At 49.0% G+C, this 23,001-nt stretch overlaps 1 protein-coding gene across 6 annotated transcripts in view; it reads right to left on the bottom strand.

Moving 5' to 3' along the window:
• Positions 1–3,866: 3,866 nt before the first annotated feature.
• The window catches only part of ZNF423 (zinc finger protein 423), a 380,636-nt gene continuing 361,501 nt past the window's right edge, over positions 3,867–23,001 (bottom strand). For all 6 annotated transcript variants that reach the window (XM_016194903.2, XM_060185589.1, XM_060185593.1 and 3 more), the window contains one exon: positions 3,867–4,570. In XM_016194903.2, coding sequence (XP_016050389.2) covers positions 4,541–4,570 — 30 coding nt within the window. In that variant the 3' untranslated portion in view covers positions 3,867–4,540. The remainder of the gene's footprint in view (positions 4,571–23,001) is intronic.

Below are 23,001 nucleotides of genomic sequence, written 5' to 3'. Positions count from 1 at the left end.
GTCTTTCTCTCCCCCTCTCTGCCTTCCCCTCCTCCCTCCACTTCTCTCTCTGTCCTATCCAAAAACAAAGACATCAATAACTACAACAACAATAAAAAACAACAAGGGCAACAAAAGGGAAAATTAAAAAATCATTGATATGACATGGTCAAATTAAAATGAATATTTTTTAACTGGGAATATACTTTCATACTGTATTAAAGAAAAGAGCAAACATTTTTCCTTCTTCTTAAAAAGGTTCTTGCATCATGTTTTTAAAACTATAGCTATTCTTGAGGATCTAGAAGTCACTCTAGTTGGCTATGACTGGTAAGTTTACAAATAGAAATATCAGTGAAATAAAATAAAATTTAAGTTATCAGTCAAAGTAATAGTAATGCTTTTTAAATTATTGGCTTTGTTTCACTTATGTTCATGTGAACTGGATCACAATGTAAAATCTACTGCTTACCCTGTGCTGTGGTCTAAAATGTTTGAACATTATTATTTTATTAGTTGCTATCTGAGATTAAAATGTTGGTGTTATTTTTAGTAAAAAGAAAAAAAATGCTGCCAGTTTGTTTCCAACTTGCGGTTTTTCATTGAGGTTTTTAGGTCTTAAGTCACTTTCTGAGCAAGCCCTCCTTGGATGCAGTCATGTTTCTGGGTCCCCTACTAATCTAGCACAGACATAGCCCTTTCCCCATCATAGCATCTGCATTGCTAGGCGTTTGCTTGCTAGATGGCTGGCATGGACTGAGTTGAGCAAAGGAGACACACCTCTGTATTCCCTAGTGCCTGTGCAGTGTCTGCCATGTAGGAGTAGCTCAATCAATATCTCTAGATGGATGATGGATGGATCGAGATGGTGGTCCAGTAACACATAGGTGCAGATTTCCCCCTCTTGGAATGCACTCAACCCAGGTTGGTGCCTGGCTTCCTGTGCAATGGAGGGAGGAGCTTCAGTGTTGCTGTGTCTTCACCACTCACTCCCTGTGTCTCAATCTCTTTCTAGCTGAAAAAAGTCAACCCAGAGCAGTAAAGTTCCTGTGGTGATGACAAAAAAAAAAAAATGGGGACGGGGGGGGGGGAGGGCAACACTCACAAATGCACAATCCCACTACACCCCACCCAGCTGTCTCATTCTTTTTGCTTATTTTTACTGTTTTGTTGTTTGCTTTCATTGTACCAGAGCACTGCTCAGCTCTGGCTTATAGTGGTGTACTTGGGGGGGTGGGGGTGAGGGTGCATTGAACCTGGGGTTTTTTAGCCATGAGAGTCTCTTTGCATATAACCATATCTCTCTTGCCCCATCACAGAAAGAGAGGAGAGAGACCATAGTACTGGGTCACGCATTATCTGTTGAGCTTTCCCCAGTGTCATGAACCCAGGCTCCCAGATGTGATAAAGGCATGCACTTTACCAGGTGAGCTCTCTTTCAGCTCCCAAAAATAGAACTAAAAAAACAAACAAACAAAACAACAGGTAAACATTAAATGCTGACTGTACTGTGAGTTTGAGTTTAGAGGAGAGTTTTCTACACAAGTGTGTATGGGGGGGGGGGGTACTCTTCCACAGCAGCTTCTCTACTGAAAATATCCACCTGCTTCCAGAAGCTCTCAGCAGGTGGCCCATGATACAACAGGGCTCTGTGGACCAGAGGGCCCATTCTCAGCCTGGGCAAAAGTCCTCTTCCCACAGAGACAGGAGAATCTGACAACTGGTATTCAGTGACTGTGACCTTCACAGGCCACTTCACCCCTTGCCAGTACCTTGTCCTGCTCCAGCTCCAACTCCTCATGGTGGACGCCCACAAAATAACTTCTGGACCTTTCTCTGTATCAGACCATCAATAAACATCTATTTGTGTGACCCTCCTAGGGATCATCTGCTGGTGCTCAGAGGTAGTGTCTTATCCCAGCTGGGAGGAGCTGGGGAAGGGGCATCCTCTCAAGGCTGTCCCTCACCCCTCTCTGATTGTAAAGGCTAGAGTCAGGTTCCCTCTGCACAAAGTCATGAGGGACTCTGGGCTGAAGCAGAGAGGCAGTGTCAGCCAGAGAACAATAGGGTCCAGCTGAGGGGGGAGTCGGTGAGGCTCCCTGGCTGCCATGCCATAGCCATAAACCTCATTACCTTGCAGTTCCCTAGGCTGCCTCTTTCCTTACCCCAGGCATCCACTGGTTTCACTGCTGATTCCCACATGGCGTGAAAAGCTCTTAAGCCCCCCGCTGTATTTTTAATGGGGGCAGTGACTAATTTAGCCCTACACCACCAACCATCAAATCAAATCTTCTTCTGGTACTTACTGAGGACTCACCTGGGCTCCATGGGGTCTGAGTTAAATCCAGAGCAGATCACAGACAATGATCTGGGGAGCTTGGAACCTGCAGTCCTGTCCAGTCTTGGCACCATCTGAAGGGCACCCTCTCAAGGCCTGTTGTGGGCTGGTCGGCTCACCTGCCCTGGCCTGTAACTGGCCACATTCAGAGGAACACAGAGCTCTCCCCCTAAAACAGTCAAGTCGGGCTGGTAGGTTAGTTCACCTGGGTGTGCACCTGCTTTGCCATGCACACACAACCCAGGTTGGAACTCGACCTCCACCAAACTAGAAAAAGCTTCAGTGCTGTGGTATCTTTCTCTACCTCCCTCTGTGTGTCTGAAAAAAAGCATCTCAGAGCAAAGAAACCCTGGTGCCAACACACACAAAGGGGGGGGTTGGGTCTTGAAACAAGAGGTCATGACCTTCAGATTCTAGGAGGCCAGACTTCTGATTTTTCTGAGTGACCACTCCTTTCTGCCAGCACTGTCAGGATGCAGTGGTGGTGATGATGGTGGCGGTGGTAGTAACAGGAGAATAGAGGTTCAGGTCCACAGGTGTAAAGTGTCTTTTGGAAACAACAAGCCTCATCCATGTGCTGATGCTACCCAAAGTGGTAGAAACGGGGTGCTGTTATAGGCTACCAGGAGCCCCTGGGTGTAGGAGCCAAAGTGGCTGGGTATAATCACTCCAAATTCTACACCCGTGACTTCGTATTACATTATAATTAGGTGCAATCTGTCTGCCTGTTTCATTTCCGCTCTGCAGAGGGTAATAACCAATTTCCTTGCCCCTTGTGAAAAGTTAACGAGGAAGGGCTTTCCCCATGCATGCTCGGGAGCCCTGGTTTCTGACTGGCAACTGAGTTGAGCACCAGCATCACGAAGTACCAAAGCACCACAGGGGGAGACTGAGGCTTCTGGCTTGCCCTGCACCACTGGTCAGACTGAAAGGCAAGGCAAGTAAGGCTACTGGGGTGCCTGTGTCAGGAGACACCTATCCTGGGCTTGTAAGAGCAAGTAATCCCCTGAGACTTGGCACCTATGAGTTATGTGCCCCCCTCTGGCAGTAGGCCTGGCCACTGGTCTCAGCCTTCTATGCTCCTCAGTGAAAAGGAGCCCACAGGCCTCTCTCCAGTCACTGTCTACATCTTGGCCATAACCAGAACCCCTGCCCTTCCAGAGTCCTGGTCAGGTCAGGATCAACCATTGCAGCACCCGGGAAGTTCTCCCTAAGGGAGAGAAACAAGGAAGCAACGTGGCTGTACCCACCCACCCCTGAGCCTCAGTTTACCCCCTCAATAAGTGAGATCAGTGTTTCATCTGTGAGGATTCTTTTCACTCATAACTCATGTGACCACTGCCAGCTCATTGAAATAGACAGGTATGTGGCTACCACATTTCTTCTTTCCCAAGGGAAACTGGATCTAGTGTGTGTATATACCCCCAAAGACATGTGGCATCTGAGGAGAACTCACACAGGGACAAATGTCATGGTGATGATGGCCCTCCACCTCCCCACCCCACACAGAGCCCTGGACTGGGGAAGAGAGAAGCAGGCAGGCGGATGCTAACCGCATGGATTCCCTTTATTGAACTGTACTAGTTACTGCAGTCAGATTAAGTCACATTTAAAAGCAGACCATCCAGTTGCACTGAAACCAATTATATTCATTACATAGTTTTAATCACTGTCCGGTGAACTGGCAAATCCAATCAAAGCATTAGTCTTTAATTAAAAAATTAAAAGGAAATATTCAGACAATAGCCAAGCAATCACATCACGATGCACAATTACCTAGAATTGCAATTAAAAAGTAGTTAACTGAAAGGGGGAGGGGAGGAAGAAAAGCAAGAAAGAAAAATAAAAAAGGAGCAAAGAAAAAATAAACTCACACTAATCCATTTAAAAAAAAAAAACTATCAATATAATACATGAAGGAACAAAGGACAATAGCCTCCAAAATTGGGTTTCTCTAACTCTAGAAATGTAGTCTGCGGCGGAAACTCTAAAAGCACACTAGTTGTAGCAGGACAATAAAAAATACTGAGCATGGAATACTTTTAATCTCTGCCATTAATATTCATTTCCAGCTGCTTATAGTAGCAGCGCCTCATGGCCAAATCATTAGAGTTTTACATCTGGGTTGCAAATGACACTTTGATTGGATGTAATGTTCAAATGGCCCTCCCCACGGCGTCTCCGGCAAGCCTTCTGCAGAGAGGTGTCCTGTCGAGCGGTCCCTCACTGTGCGTGCTGGCTCATCGTGTGGTTCTGCAAAGGCGAAGAAAGGAGACACGCATGAGGGCAGAAGAATGGAGAGCATGCCGGGCCCCTCCCACTCGGTGCACTGACGCCGCCCAGAGCCACCAGGAAGACATCTCGATTATCACAAAACAAAATGCAACCAGGAAAAAGTGCTCTGGGGACACAGCTGCCTTTGATTTGGGGCCTGGGGAACTAGTTCCTGTTGCTGCCAACCTCAGCTCCCTATAAACCATTTCCTTTTTTTTTTTTTAAGCCATCCGAGTCTTACCCTCAGCAAGGGCTATCTGGAGAGAAAGGGGGAGATACTGGGGAGTTGGTAGGGAGTGACCAAAACATCCCTGGTCAGCTTTCTATTTCCTTCTTGCATGAATGATTGGGAGGAAATTATATCTGGCCGCCAGCAGGCGTCCCCCAGACCTCCCTCTCCGCCCTTCCCAGGAGCTGCTCTGAGCCTAGTGGGGGGGAGAGAGCAGATGTGTCATACAATTCTCTGGCCAAGAAACACCAGAGTCGCACAGACGTGCTGAGACAGTGGGCGGCCATGGAGCCTGAGGCCCAGGCAGGGGATGGGTCACCCAGCAGGGAGGGTGCAGGAGGAGGTGGGAGGCCCCCTCTGCTCAGCCATGTGACAGTGTTCCAGACAGAAGGACTTTGTGTGAGGTGGCTGGACCCGCCTGGGAATCCAGGGCCCAGGTGGGACCTTCTGGCCACATGGCTCCTTCTGACACAGCCCATGGCATTCTGGGGTGCAGGCTGGCAGCGTTGATCTGTTTCCATAGGAGCCAGCAGCCTGGGGCAGAAGGCGGGATTTGGCCTCTAAGAGACTCCAGTTCTTTGTGTTCCTTTTTAGTGGCCTGCCTTACAAATCCAGACCAAGCTCCTCCAAGCCTCAGGCACTGTTCAACTTCAGGACACCCAGAAAACTAAAGGAAAAATCCATCCAGGGCAGAGTAGCCCTGTTTGGAGTTAGCACTGCATCTCCAATCACAGGGTGCAGCTTCTCAGAGGTGCACTTGTCTTCCTAGGCCTCTAGGACTAGGAGCCACTGGCCTGCAGCTCTGTGGATGGCCACCAGGGGTCAGAAGCAAAGCCGAGAGTCTCTCCTGGGTTCTTGGTCTGCACATTGAGGGTGAAACCCCCATCTGGCCCGGAGACCCAGTTCATTGTCCCCCACCCCACCTGGCACAGGGCCCCTGTAGGTGCTCCTTCCCATCAGCTCAGGAGCAAGGAGAGGCAGCACTGTTGTCCCACTACAGCTATCCTGTCTGGGCTCCTGCAAAAAGGCAAGTGTGGATCCCAACACGTACACTTCCTGCTATTGTGGCACAACTCTTCCAACCTCCCCACCAGCCTTCAAAGGAGGAAGTGGTGAGATGAGGAAATCGAGGCTCAGAGACTAGCTAAGGGGCACCTAGCTGAGAGGCTGGGAAACAGGGAGTTGGGAGCATCAAGAGCTTAGAGGGAGAGAAGGCAGATTCCCAGTGCCCCATGCCCCCTGGGGACCCAGCCACACATCACCTGCACATTAGCCCCAGCACAAACTCTGCCAGCGGGCACCTCGATAGGGGTGGAGGGTGGGGGTCACAGAGGCACAAGGCAGGTTGTCTGAGAGCACAGAAGGAATGTGGTGGTTTCCATGGGAATACCTGCCCTCCAGCAGAGCCCCTCGCCCCCATCCATGTGCTGTGACAGAGAACTGGTCTCTGAGGCGCCTACCCACCCCATCATGAACCAAGCACTGTTGACTCAGTTGCTCTTCTCTCCTTCAAGCTAAGCCACTTAAGGTCCTCTGGCCACACAGTGTTTCCTGTCCCCACAGCCCCTTCTGGCACACATCTTTCTACCCACCAGTAGACTGCCCCTCCATGGAGCTCCACAAGCTGGGCATGGGGTGCTGACAGGGCCCTGTGCCTCCAGTGCCCAGGGGCTTGTGGCACGAACTGCTGCCCAGGGAAAGGAGGGGGTGTCACTCTCCCACCCAACCTGCAGCCCTTCAATTAGCAATGCCAAGTGGCCTCTGCAATAAAGAGTCAGGCGGCTCTTTATTGGGGGGAAACCAGGAGAGAGAGGAGGGGTGTTGGGAAGGTAAATGTCTCCATTTGCTGTTCCTACAGCTTGGCACACAGCAGACACTAAGTAAGTATTTTTTTAAACGTTATTTATTTATTTAATAGGATAGAGAGAAATTTAGAGGGAAGGGAGCTAGAGAGGGAGGAAGGGTGAGAGAGGGGGGAACACCTACAGCACTACTTCACCACTTCTGAAGCTTTCCCCCTGCAAGTGGGGGCTGGGGGCTTGAACCTGTGTTCTTATGCACTGTAGTGTGTGTACTTAACAAGGTGCACCACCGCCTGGCCCCAACACTGAGTAACTCTTTTTGAATGAGCCACTGGACAGACAGACAATTAAGGGTGTGGGTAGGAAGCAGCTGCATGGTAAGGCATGCCAAGAAGGGAAGGGGCGGCAAAGATAAAGATGTGGAGACTGAAATTCACTTGGCAAATGCAGGCACCTGTGGGTTGATCCCAGCACAGAGGTCAAGGGGGTGGAATGCCTGAGAGGAATTTATACCTTGAGCTCACAGGCCCCTGAATGCTCCTGAATGGGGGCTTTGTTCCAGAGGTAGCAGAAAAACAAGGGTGATATCTGAGCCCCACACAATCTCAAAGACCACTTGTCCCACCACCACCAGGAGGAAATTGGGGTCACACTGGCTCATCCAGAGCTGCTGGCATTCAAATCTGGTTAAGAACATGTGAGAAGAAATGTCACTTCTGTGTAAGAAACAACAGTGTGTATGTGTGTGGGGCAGGGGTGGGGAGATGAAAAGGACTCTTCACTAGAGAGCACACTACTATGCATGAGGGCCTGGCTCGAAGTCCCAGCCACCACACCAATGCCCAGCACCGAGCAAAGAGGAAGCTTCATAAACAGTGGAGCAGTCCTGTGGCATCCCTCCTTTTCTCTCTGTCTCTCTCACCCTCTATCTAAAAATATAAAATAAGTCCACTAGGAGTGGCAGAATCAAGTAGCACAAAACCCCAGTAAAAATATTGGTGTCAAAAATTACATTAAAATAAAATTTAAAAAAACAACAGTCTTCCCCTGGTAGGGGACAGAAAAGCTAGTTCTTTAACTGGACTCAGGAAAGGACTACACAAAAAGGAGCTGAAAATCTCAGTGAAATTTCTTCCCCCAAAGATCCAGGAGTGAAACTCTGAGAAGTCTCCTTGATGCCAACACTGAAATTCAGTGTTCCCTGGGGACCGGCTGGCTTACGACATTTATCCAGCACCATATTGTTTTATCTAGCTATCATTCTATCTATCACAGAGAGGCATTGAAAGAGTTCCATAGCACGTAAGCTTGGACTTGAACTTGGGGTACGCATCTAGCAAAGCAGCACACTATCCAAGTGAGCTATTTCACCAGCCCCCAATGCTGTAGACACTGTATTAAGTGTCTGCTGGATGCTCTGCCCAGGGCCATGCACAGTGGAGGAGAGGGCATGCAAGACACACAGACATGCTCATGTGGGATTGATGGTACAGACGGACAAAAGTCAAGTCACCTAGTAAATATAGGAGAGAGAAAGTGGGGGGGTTGAGAGAGAGAGAGAGAGAGAGAGAAAGAGAGAGAGAGGGCATGTGTAGGGTGCTGAGAAGCCCAGGTGCTAGGGTGAGGAGGGTATCACCACCATCCCTCAGCCTCTAGTAGGACTCTGGGGATGGTGGAGACTCACTGATCACCCAGCACACCTGTGCTCTGAGCAGCTCCAGGGCATCCCCGCCAGTCAGCACAGCTCAGTAACCCCCACAACACTTGGCTTCTCCCTGCAACAGCTCGGGGCTGCAGTGGGGGGCAAGAAACTTCATCAAACCTCCTAAAGTCTCCCCTCCACCAGGCTCAGCTCTCACAAGGGCATTCTGGCTTAATGTCTGTTTCTCTGTTTATGCCTGTGCTATATTTAGCCCCTTCGGAGAAGGAAGAAAATCGTTTTTTAAAGACGCTGCCGACCCTGCAGATAAACACTCCCCGGCACCATGAAGCAGGAGGTAGGAGCTGAGGAGGCCAGCAGGTGCCTGGAGGGGAGGCTTGGCATCCACACGGCTGCTCTGCCTGCCAGGGAGGCGCAGGTGTGGGCCTTGCAGCAGGTGAGAAGAATAAAAATGGGGGTGTATGAGGGCTGAGGGCTCCTGACAGTGAGCCCCACCCCCACTCCCTGGCAGAGCATATGCAGCCCATTCTGGGGACCTCTGCCCTGTGCATGGGGCTATCCACCCTGAGGACACACACTGGTGATGCACAAGGGGAGTGGGTGGCAGGAGACGATGCAATTTGCACCCTGCCTGTGGGCTTGTTTCATCATGGGGGTCCGTCCACCTGAGTCCTGTCTTTCCATAGATCATCCACAGAGCACATGGACCAGACCCTCAGTCAGGACACTCATTTGCAAGCACTTTTGTTCATTCATTCAATATAGCCTGCAATATAGCCTCCAGCAGGTTCCCAGCTCAGAATCTTGAATGGCCCCATCCCGGAACAGCAAGGCTCAGATGAAGGCATTATCTACGAGGCCTGGTAGTGGAACACCCACTTAAACACATAACCATGCACAGAGACCTGGGTTCAAGCCTCCAGTCCCCACCACCAGGGGGAGAAGCTTCACAAGCATTGAAGCAGTGCTGCAAGTGTTTCTCTGTCTCTTTCCCTCTTTATCTCCCCATCCCCTCTCAATTTCTCTTTGTCTTATCAAATCAAATAAATACAAATTTTAAAAAGAAAACAGTAGGAATATATATAGTTATTGCCCCTTCCTTTCAAGGCCCCTGGTTACAGCCTCCATATCCATACTCACTGCCCCCCTGACCCCAGGGGACAGAATGTATCTGGTGAGGAGGGGAGCTCACACAGGGAGGAAGGAGTGCTCCTCATAGCTGTATACTGCCATGTCTGTCTAGCCCCCAGCTCAGCACAGGCAGACAGGTGACCTCCATCAGGAGCTCCAAGTTCCACAAGAAAAAAGACTGGCCAAGGGCTCAGTCCTTACATCCCTCTTACTTAATCCCCCTGCCCCACCCATAATGTGCTCACCCAGCCCCAACTGCAGAACCCCCTAACTTCGCCGCAACCCATATGCTACCTCCTTCTGTCTGCAGGGTGGGAAACAGGCTCTGAGCACTCCCTCTCCTCCCATGTCCACTCCCTAGCAGGTGTCTCACACAAAGGCCAGATTTACAAATAACTATCTCCAAGAGCAGGGACCAGGGCCAGGACCAGGGCCAGGTACCTATTTGGACTATAGGGAAATTGCCTTTCTTAGGGAAATGACAGACTTTCGGGGCTGACATTGCACCACGTGCAAACTAAATGGGGGATCCTGTGTTTGCTCACTTAACAAATTCAGGGCCTGAGGGCTGGCAAAATAGCTCACTGGGATAGACAGTGTGCTGCTTTGCCATGTGCAAGATCCAGGTTTGAGCCCAGCCCCCTCTGTGTTAAAGGAGACTTAAGTGCTATAGTCTCTCTCTCTTTCTCAAATGACCAAGCAAATAGGGTCTGGCTCATAAAGAGAGTGGAGAGAGGGAGAGAGAGAGAGAGAGAGAGAGAGAGAAAGAGAGAGAGGGGGGGGGCAGGCTTATCCTGGCCTTTTAAGGTATGGTGAGGTTTCCCTATAAAGGACCTTAGAGACAGGAGACAAAGGGAAGCTGGAAGATACTTAAGGAAGGAGCTGGCTTAACAGCTGCCCTTTTTAAAAAAAATTTAAAATTATTTTTTATTTATAAAATGGAAATATTGACAAGACCATAGGATAAGAGAGGTACAATTCCCACCACCAGAACTCCCTATCCCATCCCCTCCCCTGATAGCTTTCCTATTCTTTAACCCTCTGGGAGTATGGACCCAAGGTCATTGTGGGATGCAGAAGGTCTGGCTTCTGTAATAGCTTCCCCATTGAACATGGGTGTTGGCAGGTCGATCCATACTCCCTGCCTGTCTCTCTCTCCCTAGTGGGGCAGGGATCTGGGGAAGTGGGGCTCCAGGACACAATGGGGGTTTGTCTGCCCAGATGATCAGGCTTAGCAATGGTGTGTGTGTGTGTGTGTGTGTGTGTATGTTTGTACATACAAAGAGAGCTTTCCAAGACAGCAAAGTGAGCACTCAGAGCAAAGTGAGCACACATGGAGGTGAAGAGAACGTGAAAACAACCCTGGCCAGCACGGCCACCCACCCACTCCCAGAGTGCCAGGTCCCGTTCCTAGCTGTCCACTTCTAGTACCACATGTGAGCCTCAAGACCCACCCCCTCCAAAATAAACACTGTGCTCTCCCCGTTTTACAGATGAGCACACTGAGGCCTCGAGCGAAGGTCCTAAGCCACTCAGGGTGGGGCTGGAGCAGTCTGCTTGGCCAGAACCTCCTCACCACAGCTCCATTCTGCCTGCAAGATGTGAAAAGTGCAGCATATGTTGGGGGAACAATGAATAATTCAGCTTGGCAGCAGCGCAGGGTATGTGCCATGGAGACCAGCCTGGAAAGGGAAGCGGGGGTCTTATTGATGAGGCTCCTGGATGCCAGACGAGGCAGCCTGCCCTTAAATCTGGGCCATTGGGAGCCATGGAAGGTATCTGAGCTATGGAGTCACAAGAGAGGTAAGGAACAGGGAGAAGCTCGCATCCCCAGCCAAAAAATGTAAGGGTGTATATGCAGGGTGGTCTTGCTCTGTGCTTTCCTCTCCTCTCTCCCCCATCCTTTCAAGCCGACCCCCCCCAGCACAGGTGCCTGTCTTTACCTTCGGAAGGGTGCAGACACAGGCAACCCAGCTCCCCTCCACTGAGCCTCACCTGGGCAGCCCCTCTCTGCTAGTGAGCACTTATTTTTAGAAGCGTTTGACAATCATCCAAGGGTCTAAGACGAACAGATGGCCTGTCTTAAAGGCTCGTATGTTCGCTAGTTTGCACTTCTGACAAACGGTATGCGCACTCGAGAGCCCGCCGTAAACCGTAAACCACGCTGGATGAATAGAGCACCATTTCGCTAATGCGCATCATTAAAATGAGGAGTGAGTGATGGCCCTGGAGGCTCCCCCCTTCAATGCCTGCCAGGTAGTGCAGCTACTTCCCCCCCTGGGGGGGGCCTAGACTCTGACATGGATGAACCCCATTACTACCCTGCAAGACCCTTACCATCCAGCAGACTGGTGTGAACCCTGTGTGGAACACACTCAGCAGGCTAGGCTTGCCGGTGGAAGCAACATCCTCTTTGTGCCATGGGGCCCTGGCCTGGGGAAAAGCCTGGGACTGTCCCTCAAGACAAGGAACCCCCCGTATGTGTGTGTGTGTGTGGGGGGGGGTTCCCTGTCCCTGGGAGGCTGTGTTGTCTCTCACTCCATGAGTGTCGCACCCATTTTACTATCCTGTCTCACTCAGGTGAGAGTCTCTCTTCTCCCAGGACTCCAGGCCTGGAGGGAGGGAGATTCCACCTTTCAGGGAGCAGCAAGGAGGGCTGGGGTTGGCCTTGAAGGGAGTGGGGGGTGGGGGCAGGACCCCCTTCATCCTGGCAGAACCAAGAGCAGGAGCAGACTGGAGAACCTTAAATCCCCCTGGGGGTGGCTACAGCTCTTCCCCAGAAGCTCTCTGACCGGGCCGGCAGTGGCAGCTCCAGCTCTGAGGGTCTAGGCGGGAGGTGTGTGAGTCTAAACCCTCTTGTAGGGTCCTACAACATCCAGGAAGTACATGATCACAGAGGGAGGCCCAGGCAACAACCAGCTGAACTGAAAGGGCAAACATCTTCCTTAGTTGAGGGGGAGGGGGCTAAGATGGAAGAAAACATGGTGAAAGGGGGAGGGAAGTCCACTAAGCTCTTGGGGAGCAGAGGTGGGGGGGACTATATACCGCCGTGCTTTGGAAAGAAAATCCTCAGGAGGATAGATAATTAGCAGGAACTGAAGCCTTCTATTAACAGTCCAACCCATAAACAGGCTCCCCTTCAGAGCCAGCCACCCAGCAAAACAAGGGAAATAATAACACCTGCCCAGAGGGACAGGGGCCCCAGGGACCAGAGCCCCTCAGTTTGATAAGCAGAGCCCTGGCCATGGCAACTATAGGAAGGGGGGGGGGGTGAGAGAGTGAGAAAGAAAGAAAGAGAGAGAGAGAGAGGAAGAGAGAGAGAATGTGTTCTAGGGATGTTGCCACAAGAAAGGAAAATGGACTCTTTGCAGAGTTGCTACAAGATGGGCACCTCCCAGGCAACACAGACCCAAGTCCTGACCCAGCTCCTGAATCCTTGGCTGTCATCTCTGTTGCTGCTTCTCAGAAGAAGGGAATCAGGGGATTTCCCAGTGGCTGGGCCCTTCAGGAGGGAGAACCTAGCAGACTCAGAATTAAGGGACTGAGGGGAAAGGGTTCCAATATAGTGGATCAGGTAACCATAGGCCTTGGCTGGGGAGGGACAGCTCATTAGTCACTAGGAAGGCCATTCTGATGGAATGCTTGTCTCATATATGATTTAAGACATGGCCTCTGAACTGGTAAAATAGCTCACTTGGATAGTGTGCTGCTTTGTCACATGCATGACTCAAGTTCAAGTCTGACCCCCACCATCTTTTTTTATTTTAATTTTTATTTATAAAAAGGAAATACTGACAAAAACCATAGGATAAGGGGGGTACAACTCCACACAATTCCCACCACCAGAACTCTGCATCCCATCCCCTCCCCGATAGCTTTCCTATTCTTATCCCTCTGGGAGTATGGACCCAGGGTCATTATGGGATGCAGAAGGTTGAAGGTCTGGCATCTGTAATTGCATCCCCACTGAACATGGGTGTTGACAGGTTGATCTATACTCCCAGCCTGTCTCTCTCTTTCCCTAGTGGGGTGGGGCTCTGGGGAAGCGGGGCTCCAGGACACATTGGACCCCCACCATCTTAAAGGAAACTTCTGTGCTCACTTGCTCTCACTTTCTCTCTCTCTCTCTCTTTCTCTCTCTCTGTATGCCTTTTTGTCTCAGAGTAATGATGACAAAAATTGGCAAAACAAACACAGTCAGGGTTCCCATGGGAGTAGTATAACTGATAAAGCATTAAACTACCAAGCATGAGGTCCCTAGTTCAACTCCCAGCACTGCATGTACCAGAGTGATGCTCTGGTTTTCTTTCTTTTTTTTTAAATTTATTTCTTTATTGGGGAATTAATGTTTTACATTCAACAGTAAATACAATAGTTTGTACATGCATAACATTACCCAGTTTCCCATTACAAACCCCACTATGTCATTTATCATCCTTCATGGACCTGTATTCTCCCCACCCACCCACCCCAGAGTCTTTTACTTGGGTGCAATATGCCAATTCCATTTCAGGTTCTACTTGTGTTTTCTTTTCTGACCTTGTTTTTCAACCTCTGCCTGAGAGTGAGATCATCCCATATTCATCCTTCTGTTTCTGACTTATTTCACTCAACATGATTTTTTCAAGGTCCATCCAAGATCGGCTGAAAATGGTGAAGTCACCATTTTTAACAGCTGAGTAGTATTCCATTGTGTATATATACCACAACTTGCTCAGCCACTCATCTGTTGTTGGACACCTGGGTTGCTTCCAGGTTTTGGCTATTACAAATTGTGCAGCCAAGAACATATGTGTACACAGATTTTTTTGGATAGATGTGTTGAGTTCCTTAGGATATATCCCCAGGAGAGGAATTGCAGGGTCATAGGGTAGGTCCACTTCTAGCCTTCTGAGAGTTCTCCAGACTGTTCTCCACAGAGGTTGGACCAATTGACATTCCCACCAGCAGTGCAGGAGGGTTCCTTTGACCCCACACCCTCTCTGGTTTTCTTTATTGCTCTCTTTAATTAATAAACAAACCTTAATATATTAAGGTTTGCTAAGATATATTTACAATAAGTAAAGAAGGTGAGGACTTGGTTATCATCTTTGGTGCTAGAGTGGGGAGGAAGGATGGAAGGGAGGGAGGGGCAGTGGGATGGAAAAAAAGAAAAGAGAAAAATACATGGTCCCCTGCTCGCAGAGGGCAGAGACAAACCTCTATGAGATATGATTCCATATAGACAAAGCCAGGAAAGGACAGAGCACACATGTCACCTGAGTCTCAGGACATACCCATGTACATGTGCAACAAATCCATTAAAAATGGTGCTGGGTCCCCAGGTCTGCTGGGCTAGCTTCGAGGGTAGGAGAGAGACGACCAGGGACTCATGGCTGAGCTGGGAAGCAGTGCAACCAATCTTTATTCATTAGAAAATCCTGCCCTTTGTATCTCCTGAGGTGGAAGAAGAAGTACGTAGGATAGGGGATGGGGAGAAGGAAAAAGCACGTGCTTGGAAGTATCAAGCTTGCATCTAACCAGTGGAGATTAAATCAATGCCCTGTAGGCGGGGGGGGGGGGGGGGGTCTCAGGTAAAGCAGTGATTATGTAAATAGACCACAGCGTTAAGCAATGCAACAGAAGGGGTCTTAGAAGCAGAATTAGAAGCAGACCAACACAGGTCCTCCTCAGAACCATTGTTTACATTTACCTAAGAGGTTCTCAATGTAGGTGAAAGAAGACCAGGAGCAGAGCACCGTCTCAGTGGGGGAGCCAAGTACACAGTAAGTGTTGATGGGAAAGGGCTGCTGACTTGAGGAAGCCCTGGAATGAGGGGGCTGGGTTACCCAAATGAGGCCAGCCTGGGAACTCAGGCCAGGAATGGGTATGTGCTCCAGTAAGTCTAGCAGGGACTTGTCACCTCATAGACACAAGCCCCACCAGAAAAGGGCTGCCCTGCTCAGCTCCAGGAAATGACTGCCCTCTGGGATGGCCTACTGGGTGTTGCTGGAGCTTATGCTTCTGTAAAGAAAATGGAGCATCTGGATATTTAAACACCAATAAATACTCTGATTCTTAGGCTTTTCTGCAGGCCAGCTGGAACCTGTCTGCAGGTGACTTTAGGCAGCTTGAGGGCTCAGTATTTTATGAGAACCTCATAATATGCCCCATCAACTTCCAGTCCCCTCTGTGGGTTCATGCCCCACTAGGGCAGAGGGAGGAGTAGTGTGTCACTATTTATGGTCCTTAGGCAGGTTCTGACAAGGTTGGAGAGTGGGAGGTGGTTTTGTTGACACCAGAACCATCCTACCACCATAGTCCAAGGGCTCTTCCAGGGACTACAAATCAGGGGAAACTATCTTCCCTAGAGTCATCACACAGGGATCCCTAAGAGTCAGTTTATGGAAAGGGTCTAGACTGTGCCTCCTTCAGTGTTTGAGAGGCCATGCTTGTGTCATATCACCCATTCCAGAGCCTTGGTGACTTCTATTCCCTTTCCATACCCTCTTTCAACTACATGTGCACACACACACACACACACACACACACACACACACACACACTCCTCTCACAGTTAGAAATAACAGACACCCTACAATTATACAGTCATACACATACACTAGATGTCCCCACAGTCCACACACACTCAGATGCTCATGGACCGGACATGCCATAATCATACATAGTTATACACATACAGACAAATATTATAGAGACAAATGTAACAAAAAGTTATATACATACCATAATCATACAATACTCTGTTACACACACTCATAGTATATGCCCCACAGCCCTCCCCCCCACACACACACACTGCCTCAATTTCTCTCCCTCCCCCCTTCCCAAAAGAAATCCATGCGTCGGGAGTCAGGCAGTAGCGCAGGAGTTAAGCACATGTGGCGCAAAGCACAAGGGATTAAGGATCCCGATTCAAACCCCCGGGTCCCCACTTGCAGGGGAGTCATTTCACAGGCAGTGAAGCAGGTCTGCAGGTGTCTATCTATCCTTCTCTCCCCCTCTGTCTTCCCTTCCTCTCTCCATTTCTTTCTGTCATATCCAACAATGACATCAACAACAACAATAAAAAGGGCAACAAAAGGGAAAATAAATAAATATAATAAAAATAAATAAAAAAGAAATCCATGCGTAGATACCCTCCAAGGAAACACACAGGCACATATGCTCACAGACACCCCCACAATCCTCCCAGATCACACACAGTCAGTGTCTTTAAAGAGGCTAAAGGCTTGGTTGTCATCTTTTGTGCACCATGCACACCATGCAGCTCCATCTCAAGCCACTGCCAGGACCCTCCAAGAGCCTCTGTCAGTTGATGCCCTGAGGTTCCCACCAGGGAACCTCCTCCTGGCAAAAGGAAGCTGAAAAAAATAAAGTACCTTTGAGAAGCACAACCCAGGTTCTTCTTTTGAAAGGGGGAAGGTAGGGGATCTATGTTTACCCACTCTCCCAGTGGGGTTCCAGGCATGTCCAGTAAAGATTCAGACCCCTGACTGTCCATCAAGATGTGGCACCGCTGAGTCTAATGTCTCATCTACATTCTTCTAACCCCCCAGCATGCTAAGCTCCTTCCTAGCCCAGCCCTTACAACCTCTCCTAGTGCTTGATGGCCCCCCTGAGTTTCCACACCTGACTTCTGCCCCCCCAAAGCCTCCTGAAGCAGCCTGTGATAGGCATCTCTGCACTGGCATTGTTCTAGCACTTTCCTCAGCCTGCAATGGCCCTGCCACAAGAAACCAGAGGACAGGAGGGTCACATTGCTCAGTCCTCTGTGGCACCCAATGTTGGCTCAATTGGACAATGGGAAATGATAACCTAGGAGCTACAGTATGGAAGTAAAACCATCTTCTCCTGCTTGCCTCTTGCTCCAGGGGCATTAGACCTATTTCCTCAGAGAGGAGGAAGCCTTTGAAGACATTACACTAAGTGAAAGGAACTGTTCATAGAAAAGGACATCTGGGGAGCTGGGGTGTAGTGCAGCAGGTTAAACGCACGTGGAGCGAAGCTCAAGGACCAGCATAGGATCCCAGTTCTAGCCCCCAGCTCCCCACCTGCAGGGAAGTCACTTCACAGGCAGTGAAGCAGGTCTGCAGGTGTGTCTATGTTTCTCTCCCCCTCCTCTGTCTCCCCCCTTGCTCTGTCTTCACCTCCTCTCTCCATTTCTCTCTGTTCTATCCAACAATGACGGCATCAATAACAACAATAATAAAACAACAAGGGCAACAAAAGGGAATAAATATTTTTAAAAACTTTTTAAAAAAAGAAAGAAAAGAAAAGGACACATGTATGATTTCTTCCATGTGATTCCTGGGGTAGTCAACTCTGAGAGACAGAAAGTTGCTGTGTGTGTGTGTGTGTGTGTGTGTGTGTGTGTGTGTGTGTTTGTGTGTGTGCGTGCTAAGAACTGAAGGAGTGGAGAGCAGGGAGTTAGCATTTCATGTGGACAGAGTTCCAGGTCTGCAAGAAGAAGGCTCTGGGGGTAGTGCTGCTGGCCAAGCAGCCATGAGAAGGTATTTCACTCAGCACCTAAGAATTGTTATGATGAGCAACCTTATGGTCTATGTACCTGATACAAACCACTCACACAGCAACAGAAAACCAGCCAGATGATGCTCTATGAGATACTTCAGCAGGGAGTGTGAGAGAGAGCTGCATTCTCCAGTGAATAGTGAAGGTACTCAGGGAGGTGGCTGGGCTGCTCAGAGCTTGGGCTTCAGGCTTGGAAGCTGCTGCTTGCACAGACTATAAATAACGGGGCACTGCATGGAAGGGCTCAGCCACTGCACTCCCAGCACATGTCTCCTGCCAAGATGTGTGGGCTGATGGGGCCAGGGGTCCACTATGGCCAACAATGGCCGCAAAGTCAGTCTGCAGAGGAGCAGAGGCCTCGGGAGGTATGCAGAACTGGGGGTGTTTCTTCTGGCTCATGAAGGGGTACTGGGACCCTTGACATCTTCAAAACCCTGCTAGATGGAAGCACCCAGGCTTTCTCTACTGTTGGAGCAGTGGGGGGGGGGTAGGGGGGAGAGCAGGGAGGTGAATATGAGACACAGCTACAGAGTTAATCATTTTGCCATGCTGGGGAGAAAAAAAAAAGTGGGAAGGGATTTTTCCTGTGGATATTTTGGACTCTTTCCAGTATCAGATATTTGATCATTAAAATTGGTTGAGAAAATCCAGCTCCAGAGACAGTCATCATATTTCACAAGCCCTAACCCTAGACATTGTTGGGACAGGATCTGCGAGATGAGGAGGGCGCTGAAGAAATGGGTCAGTCGGTCACATTCAAGGTCCTGAAATTAAGCCAGTGCTTTGAAGGTTTTATATATATTTGAAAGCTGTGGTCAGATTGATTTCTAGTTTCTCCCCCAAATTGTCTGCTGAAAAGAAAACTTGGCTGCACCCTCCAAAATTCTAGAAAAATTTGCCTGTGTGCATGGAGAACTGTTCTAGAAGGCAACTAGGTGGGACCCCCCCGAGGGCCCCCGCCCCCAAGTCATGGCTCCTCGCCCCCCAAATGGCTTCCTGAGTCCACACAGCCCATCCCCTTGCTGCCAGCCCACCCTCATCCCCCACCCCCTGGCTGCAGAGACAGAAGTTCTGAGTATGGACCTAATTTGCTGTGATGAATTGTATGCACGCACCAGCGATCAAAACTGCAGCTGAGACCGATTACATTTAATGATCGGGATGGGTCTTGTGCAAATACTTAGGTGGGTACCCCTTCCCGTCTAGAGGGGAAGGCTGGCCTGGCACAAAGCAAAGAGAAGGGAGAGGCAGGCCAGGTGGCTTGTGTTGAATTGGGGGGGGGGTCATTTCTCCTTAGCTCCAGGGGGCATACAGGACTGTGGTGCAGGGGCTGCTGGGTTGATTTGGGGCAAATGCAGGAAATTTAGCCCTTTGCTGTGATGGGCAAAAGGACACAATCCAGAGGCTGGGAGACTGCACTGCATTCAGCCCTGCCTAGCTCTGTGGCCTCAGGGAATTAGTGAACCTCTCTGAGCCTCAGTGCTCTTGTTTCCATAAAGGCATGATGGGAATCGAATGTCTCAATGTATAAAAATGTTGAGAACAATGGCTGGCATTTAGGCACTATATGCTTAAATTAGCAACTATGATTATAAGACATCTCCAGTTTGAAATATAAACACATGCACCATGAGGACCCAGGTTCAAATCTCTGGTCCCAATGCTCCAGGTGTTTCTCCTTCTCCATCTCTCTTCCTTTCCCTCTCTATTTCTCTCTTTCTCTCATCATTTCTCTCATCAAGGGGTGGTCCAGGAGGTGGTGCCGTGGATAAAGCAATGGATTCTCAGCAATAAGATCCCGAGTTCAAGCCCTGGCAGCACATGCACCAGCATGATGTCTGGTTATTTCCCTCTCTACTATCTTTCTCATGAATAAACAAATCCTTTTGAAAAAAGGAAGGAAGGAAGGAAGGGGAGAAGGAAGGAAGGGGAGAAGGAAAGAAGGAAGGAAGGAGAGAAGGAAGGAAAAAGGTAGGAAGGAAGAAAGAAAGAGGGAAAAAAAAAGTTACTGAGACTAGTGGAGTCACGAAGGCATTGAGCCTCAGCAATAACTCTAGTGGCAAAAGAAGCAAACAAAAAAGCAAATAAATATAGACAAGCATTTTAAGTCTCCAGAGTTCAGAGGCCATGAGTTCTGAGTGTGCACTCACTGTTCTATAAAGACTCTCACTGTTCTACGACACTGACTAACCCATGTGTGCATACTTGCACTCCATGTGAGGGGAAACGGAAGGAGCCTTCTCCATCTTTCTGGAGCACTGGAAGGGAAGGCAAAGGTTGGCATGTCTCCTGACCCCACACAGATCCCTACACTGCTTCCTCCTTTGCCTCCACCATGCTTCTGCCCAATGCCACAGTTTATCTGGTCTAATAACATCACTGCAAGACTGGCCAGCTCTTCATGGGGCGCGAGCGCTTCCACACTACGATCATCATCTCTGGTATTATGCTATTCCACTGCAGAATACTGTGCCCCAGTATGGTTCCGTAGCCCCCATGTCCACTTGGTCGATTCCAAATTATATTCCTCCATGAGGATAATTTCTGGAACCATCCGTTCCACCCCGGTTCCATGTAGCAACATTGCCCTGCCAGATATTCGTCGGGATGTGGCATCATCTAAGTTCATTTCCCACGTCTACGCTCGACCGGACCTGCCAATATGCACGGATATCTTCGCCCACCCTGTCCAACGTTTGACGTCTCATCATCCAATCTGGTCCCCTACGCCTACACTGAACTTCTCTGTTCCAGACTCTTGGAAACAGAGTTGGCAGTCAGCTGAGGTAAAGAACAAACACCTCATCACAGACCCCTGCAAGCGTCAACCCGGCTTTGACCTAGCACGTTATGACTGGGTCCTCCTCAATCGCTATCGAACAGGCCATGGCCGGTGCGCCGCTGTGTTCCATCACCGGGGAGCCAGATATGACCCGAACTGCCCCTGTGGCTACAGACGGACTATGACCCACATAGTCAACAACTGCCACCTCTCCAGATTCAAAGGAGGTCTCGAAACTTTACATCAGGCTCAACCTGATGCTGTTGACTGGCTACGGAAGAAGGGCAAATGCTAGAAGAAGATCTGGTCTAAGTTGCCAGCACACAGATAAAGCTCTGGCAATGGATGCATCACAACAAACAAACAAACAAAAAAATGCAGCCAATTAGACTATGACATACATAAAGCAAGATGTCCCATTTAACAGATGTAATATGAAAAGTGTGTGTCTTCAAATACCAGTGAAGGGGCCAGGTGGTGGTGCACCTGATTAAGCACACACATTATGGTCCTTAAGGACCCAGGTTCAAACCCCTGGTGCCCACCTTCAGGGGGAAAGCTTTATAAGTGGTGAAGCAGGGATGCAGGTGTCTCTTTGTCCCCCTTCCTCTCTCAATTTATCTCTGTCTCCATCCAATAAAAACAACCAACTAAATAAATAGATAAAAATTAATTGGGAGTCGGGCTGTAGCGCAGCGGGTTAAGCGCAGGTGGCGCAAAGCACAAGGACCGGCATAAGGATCCCGGTTCAAACCCCGGCTCCCCACCTGCAGGGGAGTCGCTTCACAGGCGGTGAAGCAGGTCTGCAGGTGTCTATCTTTCTCTCCCCCTCTCTGTCTTCCCCTCCTCTCTCCGTTTCTCTCTGTCCTATCCAACAACGAAGACAACAACAATAATAACTACAATAATAAAACAACAAGGGCAACAAAAGGGAATAAATAAATAAAATAAAATATTAAAAAAAGTAATTAAAAAAATTAAAATATCAGTGAAGAGAGGAGACCTAGAGGGAGTTGAATTGTTAAGTGGAAAATTGAGAAATGTTACACATGTACAAACTACTATATTTATTTATTTATTTCTGAGAAAGATAGGAGAGAGAGAGTAAGAACCAGACATCACTCTGGTACATGTGCTCCGAGGGATTGAACTCAGGACCTCATGCTTGAGGGTCCAATGTTTTATTCACTGCGCCCCCTCCTCCAGAGCCACCAAAATACTATATCTTACTGTTGACTGTAAACCATTAATCATCCCTATAAAGAAAAATAAAGAAAAATTCTACTGAAAAAAAAAATACCAGTGAAGACTCACACATTACCATGATTAAGGACCGGAGTTCAAGCTGCTGGTCCCTACCTGAATGGGGGAAAGCTTTACAAGCAGTGGAGAAGTACTGTAGGTGTTTCTATCTCTTTCTTCTCTCTCTCGCTCTCGCTCTCTATTTCTAGTAAATAAAAAAGAAAGCGCAGAAGGGAGAAATGACCACCAGCAGTGGTGGAGTAATTATGAGGCACCAAGACCCAGCAATAATAGTCCTACTAGCAAAAGAAAAAGCAGTGTGATCTGATAGGAGCTCTGGCAGACTGAGCTCACACCACACGCCCAACCAGGGCAGCCAGTTTTCCATCCACGTTGTTCCAAGTGTCCTCATCTGCTGATAGAGGCACCCAAGTCAAATCAATTTGATAAAACATGCAATTGGCAAGGGGGGGAGGGCAAGCAGGTGGCTCACCAGGTAGTACACATGTATTACTGTGTGCAAGGACCTTGGTCTGAGCCCCTGGTCACCACATGGGAGCGCTTGCAGGGGGGAAGCTCTGCTGGTGGTGGAGCAGTACTGCAGGTATCTCTCCTTCTCTCTATATAGCTCTCTCACCTTCTAGCAAAAGAAAAAAAGAAATGGCTGCTGAGATCACTCTGGTGGCAAAATAATAAAATAAATTTTAAAAATAATAATAATAGAGGTGGCTTTATTCTATTTTTAACAATTAGAATGTATTATTTATTTATTTACTTTAATAAGAGATGAACGCAGAGAGAAAGAAAGACCAGAGCATTGCTCAGCTTTGGTTTATGGTAGTGCTGGGGATTGATCCTGGAACCTCAGAGCCTCAGGCATAAAAGTCTCTTTGTATAACCATTACACTGTCTCCCAAGCCCAAGATGGCCCTTCCTGCTGCCTTTTGTCCCTGTGTCCCTGAAAGGAAGCAGCAGATTGGAAGTGTCACCTGCTGCTGCTCATATCCCAGCTCAGAGAGAATCTCCTTACAG

Source organism: Erinaceus europaeus, chromosome 2, assembly GCF_950295315.1.
Source record: "Erinaceus europaeus chromosome 2, mEriEur2.1, whole genome shotgun sequence".
Taxonomy (NCBI): Eukaryota; Metazoa; Chordata; class Mammalia; order Eulipotyphla; family Erinaceidae; genus Erinaceus; species Erinaceus europaeus.
This window is presented reverse-complemented; position numbering and strand designations above follow the sequence as displayed.